Source organism: Pongo pygmaeus, chromosome 5, assembly GCF_028885625.2.
Source record: "Pongo pygmaeus isolate AG05252 chromosome 5, NHGRI_mPonPyg2-v2.0_pri, whole genome shotgun sequence".
NCBI classification, from domain to species: Eukaryota; Metazoa; Chordata; class Mammalia; order Primates; family Hominidae; genus Pongo; species Pongo pygmaeus.
Window position 1 is genome coordinate 169,366,872 of NC_072378.2, and position 13,240 is coordinate 169,380,111.

At 46.5% G+C, this 13,240-nt stretch overlaps 1 protein-coding gene across 2 annotated transcripts in view; it reads left to right on the top strand.

Annotated features, from left to right (window-relative positions):
• Positions 1-13,009, top strand: part of SMOC2 (SPARC related modular calcium binding 2) — a 221,816-nt gene extending 208,807 nt beyond the window's left edge. For both annotated transcript variants that reach the window (XM_054491950.2, XM_063666865.1), the window contains exons 12-13: positions 9,116-9,153; positions 11,443-13,009. In XM_054491950.2, the coding sequence (XP_054347925.1) occupies positions 9,116-9,153; positions 11,443-11,460 (56 nt within the window). In that variant the 3' untranslated portion in view covers positions 11,461-13,009. The remainder of the gene's footprint in view (positions 1-9,115; positions 9,154-11,442) is intronic.
• The last annotated feature ends 231 nt before the right edge of the window (positions 13,010-13,240 follow it).

Here is a 13,240-nt window from a genome sequence, read left to right on the forward strand (position 1 = left end):
AACAAATGTGGAAGAGAAAACAAGCTTGAGACTGTGTTGTGGAGGGCTGATTCACCGTGGTCTTTAAAATCCTCCTGTCAAGGCACAGTGGCTCACACCTGTAATCCCAGCACTTTGGGAGGCTGAAGCGGGTGGATCACTTGCGGTCAGAAGTTCAAAATCAGCCTGGCCAGCATAGTGAAACCCCATGTCTACTAAAAATACAAAAATTAGCTAGGCATGGTGGCTCATGCCTGTAATCCCAGCTACTCCAGAGGCTGAGGCACAATTGCTTGAATCTGGGAGGCAGAAGTTGCAGTGAGCTGAGATCATGCCACTGCACTCCAGCCTGGGTGACAAAGCGAGGCTTCGTGTTTAAAAAAAAAAAAAAAGAAAAGAAAAGAAAAAGAGAAAAGGAAAAAAAAACCTCCCATGTTTGAAGCTCAGCTGTGAGACAGGGGCCCTTTGATCTGACCTGGACTGAGGGTTCCTGGAGGAGGCAGTGATCGTCATCTGCCTCTTCTTCCCAATGTCCTAGTGCTTGTCACGATAGTCACTCAGTGCTAGTCAACCAAATTAGGGCCAGCCTAGATCTGTGTCATGGCGAAGCACTTCCTGCTAATTTCTCTGTGAAAAGTCAGCTCTGAAAAATTAAGCTTTATTTTGAAGCTTTTTGTATAGGGTCTTTGTGGTTAATGCACATCCTGCCGTCCTGACGATGTCTTCAGGGGAGAGCAGATGGCTGTACCTATGGCCGCCTCCCTTCACTCTGTGTGCAGGAGGCTGCCCTCTGTGCTGGCCCGGCCATCCGATGAGGTCAGAGAGAATCCTCAGTTATGTTCAATGTTCTGTCTCCATCAAGGACTCTTTGGCAGGTGTGGGAGGAGCTGGCCTCTAACAAGACGAAAAAGAAAAGAAATCACTCTGGGCTGCTCAATTCCGATGCACGAAGGCAGAAAATGCCCACCCACTGCTGTGGGAAGAGGGTACTAAGTGTGCCGCCAAGGTCTGGCAAGGCTTGTGATCCAATATCCAATCCCACTTCCTGGCTCAAGACCTCATTTCATGTTCACAGCCATCCTGAGGGGGACGCGGTCATGGACAGATGCTGCCATCCCTGACGCTTGCAGACAAGGACACACAGGCACTGCAGTCATCAGCACTTTGATCTGAGTCTTCCTCAGCAGTGCTGCATGCAGCAAGGGCAGTGCTGTTGGAAATCGTCCACTCTGCTGGGCTACACTTGCTGTTAGGGCTCCTTCACCCACACTGGCGTACACCTGCAACCCTCCAGGCATTTGGATGGAAAACCAAGAATGCCCATTCTCAGTAGTTGCCCATGTGTGATTTCCCCCTTGCTTCTCCCTTTCTCTGTATTCAGCACCTGCCCATTGGGTTTCCTGGGCACTTCTCTCTTACTGCCGCCCGATACTGCTTTTGGCTTCTTGGACTGGGACTGTGTTTTAGTCCATTTTGTGGTGCTATAACAGAACACCATGGATGGGGTACCTTATGAACACAAACGTAGTAGCTCATGGGTCTAGAGGCTGGGCAGTCCAAGATTGTGGAATCAGCATCTGGTGAGGGCCTTTGTGCTGTGTCATCCCCAAATAGAAGGGCAAAGAGAGGGTGAGAAAGAGAGAGAGAGCAAGGGGGGCCAAACACATTCTTTCCTAAGAGCCCACTCCCAAGATAATGGCATTCACCTATTCGTGAGGGCAGAGTCCTCATGATGCAGACCTCTTAAACCTCCCAATGCCTCTGTATTAGAGATTGAGTTTCCAGCACATTAACTTTGGGCTCAGCTTCAGACCATAACAAGCTGCTTTCCTCACTTCCTGTGCGTTTTCTCTTATTTTAGTCCCTGCTCAGGATCCCAGAAGACAAATGGTGTTTTGCTCTTTGAGACTTAAAACCTACCAGCAGGGTCCTCATGGGAGGCCTGGGGGAGTGATGGGGAGATGGAGAGCAGGTGGCTGCCAGATCTGCAGCTGGGGCCAGGGAACCATGGTGTACCTCACCCCTGATAATTCCACAGAGAGGGAAGATGAACACCCACCCAGTGATTCATGAAGGGAGCTGCTCACATTCTGCTGTTGCCCCATCTGCATGTGATGAGTGACACCTTGTGGCACCCGGGGGCTTCCTGTGTGGCTCCTCCTCCGTTATGGAAGCCAGTCTCTGCATTTCTATAGAAGGCTAATTTTTATGGTTATAATGAGAAAATTAAGGATGGGCAGAGCCAAGTGTAGATCTGTTTCTAACTTTTAATCTTCTTCCATTCCTGGATGGTGCAGGCTGGTCTTCTCTTTGCAAGGACTCCATCCTGTTAGCCATTGTTAGGTGGCTTGAGTAGCACCTGAAACTTAAGCCACGCACGGCCTCTGCCCTCCTCAGCCTGGTGCTACAGGGTCATGTGGTCCATGGCCCTTGCTGGGGCAGATTCCTGTCTACTAATTTCTTCAATTAAACCAAAGTGAATGTTGACTCTTTGTAAGGGGGGTGGATGAGTTCCACCAATTGGCGGGTTTTCAGGTAGAGTAATTGGGCCCAGAGCTGTGATTACGGTGACAGAATTTTGAACATTTCAGGATCAAACGATTTCAAGATGGATCCACAGCAGTTAAGAAGATGTTCTCCTGGAGGCCCTGCTCCTAAGCCACCCTTCCAGAGGAACCCATGGCTCCCCTCATCCTGCACCACCTGCAGGACACAGCTCAGACTGTGTGTGTGTGGTGTGTGTATGTGTGGTGTGTGTGGTGTGTGTGTGTATATGGTGTGTGTGTGTAAATATGGGGTGTGTGTGTATATGGTGTATGGGGGTGGCATGTGTATGTGTGTGTGGTGTGTGGGGTGTGTGTATGAGTGGTGTGTATGTATGTGTATAGTGTGTGGTGTGTAAACACTAACATTGGTGCTCTGGGCTGGATCAAGCTCTGTTAGGGCAAATGTCTGGCATTCATCTATGTGTCCTACTATTTTAAAACTTAATGTATTGATAAGAAATTTGAGGTGTCATTTGGCAAACAGATCAGGAGAGAATTGAAAAGATAATTTGTTACTCACAGATCCCAAGGAGTAGAGGCCATGCTGTGCTGTCGGGGGCCACATGTGAAGCACCAGCGTCAGCCAAGAGACAGAGGGAGCAAGGGACTGGGCCCAAGCCCTTATGATTTCCCAGGCAGGCTTGCCTGTAAATGAGGTGGCCAGGTTATAGGCTGGGTGAGGGTGAGGTTGTAGGCTGGGTGAGGGTGGAGGTTATAGGCTGGGTGAGGGTGAGGTTGTAGGCTGGGTGAGGGTGAGGTTGTAGGCTGGGTGAGGGTGAGGTTGTAGGCTGGGTGAGGGTGGAGGTTGTAGTCTGGGTGAGGGTAGAAGTTGTAGGTTGGGTGAGGGTGGAAGTTATAGGGTAGGTGAGGGTGGAGGTTGTAATATGGGTGAGGGAGAAGTTTGTAGGCCGGGTGAGGGTAGAGGTTGTAGGTTGGGTGAGGGTAGAGGTTGTAGTTTGGGTGAGGGTGGAGGTTGTAGGGTTGGTGAGAGTGGAGGTTGTTGGCTGGTTGAGGGTGGAGGTTATAGTATGGGTGAGGGTGGAGGTTGTAGTATGGGTGAGGGTAGAGGTTGTAGGTTGGGTAAGGGTGGAGGTTGTAGGTTGGGTGAAGGTGAAGGTTGTTTGCTGGTTGAGGGTGGAGGTTATAATATGGGTGAGGGTGGAGGTTGTAGGCTGGGTGAGGGTGGAGGTTGTAGGCTGGGTAAGGGTAGAGGTTGTAGCTTGGATGAGGGTGGAGGTTGTAGGCTGGGTGAGGGTGGAGGTTGTAGGTTGGGTGATGGTGGGGGTTATAGTATGGGTGAGGGTGGAGGTTGTTTGGTGATTGAGGGTGGAGGTTGTAGGCTAGGTGAGGATAAAGGTTGTAGGTTGAGTAAGGGTGGAGGTTGTAGGTTGGGTGAGGTTGTAGATTATAGGCTGGGTGAGGGTGTTGGTTGTTGTCTGGGTGAGAGTGGGGGTTGTAGACTGGGTGAGGATGGAGGTTTTAGGTTGGATAAGGGTGGAGGTTGTAGGTTGGGTGAGGATGGAGGTTGTTGGCTGGGTGAGGATGGAGGTTGTGGGTTGAGTCAGGGTGGGGGTTGTAGCTTGGGTGAGGATGGAGGTTGTAGGCTGAGTGAGAGTGGAGGTTGTAAGTTGGGTGAGGGTGGATGTTGTAGGCTGAGTGAGGGTGGAGGTTGTAGGTTGGGTGAGGGTGGAGGTTGTTGGCTAGGTAAGGGTGGAGGTTGTAGGTTGTGTGAGGCTGGAGATTGTTGGCTGGATGAGGGTGGAGGTTGTAGGTTGGGTGAGGATGGAGGTTGTAGGCTCAGTGAGGGTGGAGGTTGTAGGTTGGGTGAGGGTGGAGGTTGTTGGCTAGGTAAGGGTGGAGGTTGTAGGTTGTGTGAGGCTGGAGATTGTTGGCTGGATGAGGGTGGAGGTTGTAGGTTGGGTGAGGATGGAGGTTGTAGGCTCGGTGAGGGTGGAGGTTGTAGGTTGGGTGAGGGTGCAGGTTGTAGGTTGGGTGAGGGTAGAGGTTGTAGGTTGGGTGAAGTTGTAGATTATAGGCTGGGGTGAGGGTGTTGGTTGTTGTCTGGGTGAGAGTGGGGGTTGTAGGCTGGGTGAGGGTGGAGGTTGTAGGTTGAGTCAGGGTGGAGGTTGTAGGTTGGGTGAGGATGGAGGTTGTAGGCTGAGTGAAGGTGGAGGTTGTAGGTTGGGTGAGGGTGGATGTTATAGGCTGAGTGAGGGTGGAGGTTGTAGGTTGGGTGAGGCTGGATGTTGTAGGCTGAGTGAGGGTGGAGGTTGTAGGTTGGGTGAGGGTGGATGTTGTAGGCTGACTGAGGGTGGAGGTTGTAGGTTGGGTGAGGATGGAGGTTGTTGGCTGAGTGAGGGTGGAGGTTGTAGGTTGGGTGAGGGTGGAGGTTGTTGGCTAGGTAAGGGTGGAGGTTGTAGGTTGGGTGAGGTTGTAGATTATAGGCTGAGTGAGGGTGGAGGTTGTTGTCTGGGTGAAGGTGGAGGTTGTAGGCTGGGTGAGGGTGAAGGTTGTAGGTTGGCCTGAATAGGAAAGGCCGCTCCTCACTGTCTCTGGGGATGGGCTAACTCTGAGAGGGCAGCCTCTTCAGCCTCTTCAGATGTCAAAGCATTAGATAAAGAAAATGAAAGTCATGGTTAATACACCCACTCTCCAAGGAACTGGCCCATGGATTGGGTTCTGACAGAAGGATGTTAGTCCCTCATGAGCAAGCTAAATCCCCTAGACAGTCTCTCTGGAAGGTGGCAGCACCATACAGATAACTGTTGTGAGCCGCATATCCTGATTTCAAAAGGTTGTCAGTTCCTTCTAGGACTGGTCCACATTGCTCTCTGCTAAGGCTGAGCAGGACCCTGGTGTTGAAGGATACATGGAGTTCTCAGTAGCGCTGGGAGAAAGCTCTGGGAGGAAATGTTTTTTCATTGCGTGTATTGATAGACCAAAATGAAGGTAACTTTTATGAGTCATGACCTTCCATGGGTCGTGCTTCATGCAAGTGACTGCAGAATCGAGGTGGCTTAGGACCCAAGCATTTCCTTCTGGTTCACATAGCATAAGGGCTGTGGGTTGCCTCCATGCCGCCCTGGGTGGGAATGCAGGTTCAGCACAGGTCATCACAGGTCAGCACAGGTTCAGCACAGGTCAGCACAGGTCAGCACACGTCTTGGGGAGGTGTGGCAGAGAAGCATGAGAGGCTGAGCCACTTGCACAGCCACAAGGGAGGTGGATGCTCAGAGATGGAGCCTCTCAGCCTCTCACCTTCCAAAGGCCCTAGCCGCAGTGTGGAGCAGGAAAGGGGCGTGGACGGGCTGGAGTGCTTAGTCCCTGGCGAGGAAGAATGGATGGATGGTGGAGCACAGCGCGATCTCTTCTGATGCCATCGTCTTAGGTGAAAAGTTTAAGTTGCTGCAGAAGTTAGAGTTCTCTTCTTTAGATCCCTCTGAATAATCTGATATGTCTCGGTTTTACTGTCTTCTTAGTAATCAAGAAGAAAGCATATGATCGTTCCTAGCAAAATAAACTGCAATTTGGCAAAAGAGGCAATTTGGTCATGGTCAAAAATGAACATTGTGGTCTCGGATACATATTTAGCTGATTTTGCAGCCCTTTCATTTTCCTTACAGAATTTTTCTTTTTTTCTGACTTAAACAAATTCATTATCAGTTATATGTTTTCTACCCTGTATAGTTTGTAATGGCGAAAAGTCAGAAAAACCTAAAGATCCAGGAAGAAATTGGTGAGAACATTCTAAATATCCACATTGTTGCTAGTTTTTTTTGTTTGTTTGTTTCCTGTATTTTTGCTCACTACTGAACAATGCGCTTTTTATTCTAAAAAAATATGAGAAATCAGCCGGGCGTGGTGGCTCACGCCTGTAATCCCAGCACGCTGGGAGGCCGAGGCCACAAGGTCAGGAGATCAAGACCATCCTGGCCAACATGGTGAAACCCCGTCTCTACTAAAAATACAATAATTAGCTGGGTGTGGTGGTGCGAGCCTGTAATCCCAGCTACTCAGGAGGCTGAGGCAGGAAAATTGCTTGAACCAGGGAGTTGGAGGTTGCAGTGAGCTGAGATCGCACCACTGCACTCCATCCTGGGTGGTAGAGTGAGACCCCATCCAACCCCCCGCAAAAAAAGAATATTAACTTTTTTTTATAACTTTAATTTACAGCTACTTCTTTTTATAACTTTAATCTACAGCTACTTCTAACTCCCAGGGAGAATTCTATTAATCAGCAAGCAATCCAACAAAAAAATGACAATTGTTGAATAGCCAAATTGGCTCAGAATAGATTCAAAGTATCACTCCAATAGTATTTGAATTTGAACCGTTGGCTGAAAAGCCTATTTTTTTTTTTTCCTGTAAAGTAGTCATTTCAGGCAAGACAAGTAGATGAGCAGCGGCACTCATTTTGGCACTTAGACCATTAAAACCAACTATTTTTAAAAAATCATAGATTTAGCCACAGCTTGATGTTTTTGCAATTTACCTAATATGCTTGTTTTTCACCTTTTCACACTGTGTTTCTATTTGCGTTATGGCAAGGGAAGACAGTTTGACAATAGAACAATTTTGCTCTTTACTCCATGTTTTTTATTGAGTGGATCGAAATCAACAGTTAATCAAGGAATATGGGATGAAGGATGCTTCCCTCATCTATTGATTCATTTGAAAACTATTGACCAAGTGCTTTCTGCTCTAGATATTGACAGAATAACAGTAAACACACAGGAATGTGTGTCTCTTTAAGGCTTCCACTTTGGTGTGGAAGCGAGTCATCAGATAAATAAGAAACCACACAGCATGATAGGGGTTGCTTGTGGAGGAGGCAGAAGGGAAGGTCAGGAGGGCTAGAATGTTAGATGGGGGCAGGGAGGAGGCCCTGCAAGGTGCGATTAAGTGGAGACTGGAAGAGCAGAGGAGAACCAAGGGCCATCGGGTAGAGTGCAGCCTGCAGAGGATGGCAGGAACGCCATGCCCAGCAAGCCCCAGGATTGGGGAGAAGTCGGGCACTGGAGAGGAGCAGGCGTCTGGAGTGCTGCGATGCCACATGGGTGGACGGGGCAGAGCCTACCCCACCTCCAGCATAGCCCAGAAGCCTCTGGCTGCTTCTCTGAGTGAGGCCATTGGAAGGTTTGGGTGGAATGTTTTAGAGGACCCCGGTTTCCATGTTTGTGTGGACAACAGATGGGAAGGGCTGAAGGAGGAGAGTGGTGAGGTGTCTGCTCGGGTCCACGTGGGAGAGGTGGGCGGTTCTGGCCACGGAGCAGCCTGTGCTAGGAGTGTTGGACTCTGGATAGACTGGGTGTAGAGCCTGAGGGATTTGCTCCCAGGTGAGATGAGGAAGGTAGGAGAAGAGAGGCGTGATCATGACTCCAAAAGTTTGCCCTGAGCAGCTCAAGAATGGGGTTACTGTGTCCTGAGAATGGAATACGTCAGAAAGTAGGTTTGCAAGGGAAGATAATGAGTCCAGCTGGGTCCTGTTTCTTTTGAGCTGCCTGCTGAATGAAACTCCACATGGAGATAATGAAGTGGGATCTGATAATCTGGACTGAGGAGAGAAAGAGGTCCATGCTGAAGATTTCAGCAATTTGTATCCTTGGGAGCTGTCAGGAAATAGTATTTAAAACCCTGAGGCCAACTGAGCCCACCAGTGAGTGGGGGAAGATAGGAAAGGGATGAGGATGCTGGAGCCCCTGGGGTGCTTCCCAGAGGTTTCCATGGAGACGCAAGCGTGGAAGCTCAGCTGAGAGCAGGAAGGAGACTATCCCAGGAAGCTCTGCTGTGCAGAGGGCAGTGAAGCCAGGAGACAGACGGCACAGCTCCCTCCGACTTTGACTCTACTCGAAGCTTTGGAAAAAACTATTTTGAGCCAAACACGTTCATTTCTTCTGATTTTAATATAGAAGCAAAAGACTTCAAATAGCTCTTGTTGGGGCATTGCTGATGGCTTCGCTCCTGACACCCCAGGCACGCGAATCCCCCGCCTTCTGGGGAAAGGTTGAGAAATATCTAGAATTCAACTCTCCAGGGAAGGTGGATTTACCTTAGAGTTTGGGATAAAGTAAAACATTCTTCTAAGGCTGGACTAGAGAATCTGTATTGTTAGAAAGTACTTACATAGTAACTTTCATAATCCACTATTCATAATTTATGTTCAATGTATATATAGCTAGCTCTTCTGTGGATTCAAGCAATCTTGCATCAAAAATGCTCAGAGAAAGAAAAGATACAAATAAAAAAAAAGTAGTATAGCAACTATTTACACAGCATTTACATTGCATTAAGCATTATAAGTAGTCTACAGATAATTTAAAGTATATAGGAGGTGTTCAGATTATATTAAAATATTACACGATAATATATAAGAAACTTGAGAATTGGAGGATTTTGATATGCAGGGGTTCTGGAACCAATCCCTTCTGGATACTGAGGAATGACTGTATGCGGTTTTTTCCATGTAAATGAGTTTGCCAATTGATAACACCTTCCTAAAGTGATGTGGACTCCTTCCTGAAATTATGTTGAACCTTTCGTTAAATAATGAGTCTCTGATTTTTAATAATATCTTTTTTTTTTCCTGTTAGCCCCCAGAGGTAATGCTGAAAGTACGTCTAATAGACAGGTAAGTATGTTTATATTTTACTCTTAACCATTTCCTTTTTAAATTATAAACAATAAAAATTCAGAGTTATATAGATTTGCAACGGCCAGTACCTTCCAAGAAAAGAAATAATTCAAGGAAGGCAAGCTTACTGTCTACACCCTGTGGGGACTAAGGCAGCCTGGCAGAATTCTGTCCGAAATCACCAACTTGTTTGAAAAAAGTTTATTATTTGAACTTTCATTTATTAAGAAAAATTTCTGAGTTCCCTTGTTTGGTAGATTTTTTTTTTTTTTTTTTTTTTTTTTTTTAAGAGAAGAGGTTTTGCCATGTTGCCCAGGCTGGTCTCGAACTCATAGGCTCAAGCAATCCATCTGGGATTACAGGCGTGAGCCACCGTGCCCAGCTGAATTTTTTCAAGCAATTGTCTGAGTGTTTGTAATTTGGTTCCTGCATTTTGTCAGGGAGATTGCAGGAACAGGAGGCATCCTCCATAAGCAGGTGCATTTCTGTTTCTTTTGGGGGTCCCAGCAAGACAAGTGTTGGGCTCCAAAAGGGACTTTCAGCTCCTGCTGTGTGTTCACAGACATGTGTTGTGTTTCTGGCTCTCCCTCTCAATTTGCAAGTAAAGGATGCAATGGTGGTGTCCTCCAGCACCCAAAGCCACAACCCATCGCAAGTCAAGAACATTTTCCAGAAGATAAACATGAGTGGGTTCATGTCTCTCTCCTTCAAAGCCGGGACAAAATCCCCACTTCTTTGCTGCCACGAGTCAATTTGTGATTTATTTTGTCTGCACCTGTTTGATGCCAGGTCGACATTTCCTAAGGCAAGCCCCTGTATTTGTTGTGGGTTTAAGTGGACGTGGCCAGCACACACCTTGGATGTAATTTAAAACCGTTTCCTGAGGAAAGATGTGTGATACGCTTTCCTTTGTTTAGCAAATGTTTATGGTTTTAACTTTAAATCTCACCGCAAATCACTTACACTTTAAAACAGGGCTGGTCTGAAAGTAATTACCCTCCCTGAGTGCCAAGACCTCCAAAAGTTGTTTTCATTCGCAAATGGCAATCACTGTACTCATGCGCTCCACGCATCTTAAATAAACTCAGTTCAAAGCACACGCCTCCTGCTTCAGCTCTTTTTTCCAAAAAGAGAAACAGAAGCAGTTTCCCCCTCCTTTTATAGTGCCTGCGTGGACACGCGGACCTCCATGCCGTTCATGCTGTGGCTATTTCAGCAAACTACAGTATTGGGATGATCCTAACGGGCAAGCCAGCTGTGGCTCCTACCGGCCGTGGCCACTGAAGGCCACCATGTTTCTTTGCAACATCTCAAAGAATAACATAGTGCCAGCCAGCAAGGGTTTCACTATATGCATGACCCAGACAGGAACTATCAAAAGAAGGGATCACAGGAGGGCACATGATGCTAACGTGGAATCCAAAGGAGCTCTTTCCTGATCTCTTCAGCTTCCGCTGCCACTCCAGAGTCATCAGAGCTGATATTAAATAAGCTAAAATGTTAGTCCACCGTCTCCTCCCACAATCTCGATCATCTTTAGAGACTGTTAAAATACTTTGACGGGTTGTCTTTATGTACACCTAATTTAAACCTCAAGTGTAGGAGATGGGTTTGTCTTCTCATCTCTTCAGATCTTTATCAAGGGGAATAAAAGCCAACCCAGAAACCTCCTAAACTTTAAAATTTGATTATTTGAAATAATAAAACAGAAGAAGGGATCAACATTTGTCAGAATTGGCACTCTTGGAAAACTAAGTCTAGGAGATCATATATTGCTTTTTTTTTCATTCTAAATTACTTTTAATTGAAAGTCAAGGTGCTGAGTTACAGTTGTTTATCGTTATAATAAGCAAACTTTTTAAGTTGGATTTCTTCTTAAAGAGGTAAAATAGTGAACAAAAAAGATAAAAAGGAAAATTAAGAATCAGCTATGTCTTTATCAAATTTGAAGCTAAGTTATATTATTTAAATTATTTTTGTATAATCAAGGTGATAAGACATTCTGCAAAACATTTAATGTATTTAGTACTTAGAATATGTACAGCGGATGTTACTTTTTTGAGATGATATATTTTTCCCAATGTTTCTATCATGTCGAGGAAGGAAAGTGTTAAGAAGTTACCAGTGTCCAAAATGTCTTCATCGTTTCTTATTCATCCTTACACCTCACATGACTTGCCCAGCCCTCTTTGGTTCAGTTCATTCCTGGAAGCCAAGCCTTAGTCTTCACAGATGAGCGACACACACCTCTGAATATAATGTCTCTTTTTTGTCTTTCCTTTTCAGCCAAGGAAACAAGGATAAATGGCTCACACACCGAAGGCAGTTCCTAGACACGTGGGAAGTTCCCTCACCAAAGAGCAATTAAGAAAACAAAAACAGAAACACATAGTATTTGCACTTTGTACTTTAAATGTAAATTCACTTTGTAGAAATGAGCTATTTAAACAGACTGTTTTAATCTGTGAAAATGGAGAGCTGGCTTCAGAAAACTAATCACATACAATGTATGTGTCCTCTTTTGACCTTGGAAATCTGTATGTGGTGGAGATGTATTTGAATGCATTTAGGCTTAATTTCTTCGCCTTCCACATGTTAACAGTAGAGCTCTAGGCACTCTGGCTGCAATATGGCTTTCTCTAACCCTTGCAGTCACTTCCAGACGCCTGTGCTTACAGCATTGTGGAATCATGTTGGAAGCTCCACATGTCCATGGAAGTTTGTGATGTACGGCCGACCCTACAGGCAGTTAACATGCATGGGCTGGTTTGTTTCTTGGAATTTTCTGTTAGTTTGTCTTGTTTTGCTTTCCAGAGATCTTGCTCATACAATGAATCACGCAACCACTAAAGCTATCCAGTTAAGTACAGGTAGTTCCCCTGGAGGAAATAATATTTTCAAACTGTCTTTGGTGTGATACTTTGGCTCAAAGGATCTTTGCTTTTCCATTTTAAGCTTCTGTTTGAGTTTTGCCCTGGGGCTTGAATGAGTCCTAGAGAGTCGTTCTGATGGTGGGAGGCTGCCTAGGAGGCAGTAAATCCAGTCACAGTGCCTAGGAGGGGCCCATCCTTCCAAAATGTAAATCCAGTCACGGTGTGACCGAGCTGGCTAACGCGCTTGTCTGCCTGGCTTTTCTCCTACACGTGGACATTATTCTCCTGATCCTCCTATCTGGTCCACCCCAGGGCTACGGGAAGGTAAAATCTTCACCTGAACCAATTATGAGCAATCTCCTTCCTGAAGGTACAGCTGGATACATGGTGCCCCCGGGGCTGCAGTTGGCAGCCGGGGGGAAGTGCCTGAGGGTCCCCACGGTTCCTTTCTGCTTTTCTGAATGCATCAAGGGTACGAGAACTTGCCAATGGGAAATTCATCCGAGTGGCACTGGCAGAGAAGGATAGGAGTGGAATGCCCACACGGTGAGCAGCGGAACTGGCCTGCATGCATAGCCAGCTGCCACCCTCAGGCCGGGGCCCAGAGCTCAGGGCACCCAGTGTCTTTAAGGAACCGTTTGGAGGACAGTCTGAGAGCAGGAACTTCAAGTTGTGATTCTATCTCGGCTCAGACTTTTGGTTGGAAAAAAATCTTCATGGCCCCAGATCCCCTTAGACATGCCTTGTGGAATGATTTTGTGATGTTGTGATGCTTGTGGAGCATTGCATAAGGCTTCTTACTTATTTAAACTGTGCAAGGTAAAAATCAAGCCTTTGGAGCCACAGAACCAGCTCAAGTACATGCCAATGTTGTTTAAGAAACAGTTATGATCCTAAACTTTTTGGATAATCTTTTATATTTCTGACCTTTGAATTTAATCATTTTTCTTAGATTAAAATAAAATATGCTATTGAAACTATATTAGTCTTTTTTTTTCCGGCTAAATGCAGACTTTGGCAATTGCTGAATTGTGCAAGTGTCCTCTGTAAGGGAAAGAAAGGTGAGGGCTCTGGGAAGAAAGAATTGGAATCCTGGCTGTGTCCCTGAGTGGTGCGTGACTTTAGACATGACCCCACAGCTCCCCCTCTGGGATGCGGGGATGCTGGTGGTATGAATGAACCTCCTCCTTCCACACATGGGAAGAGAATTA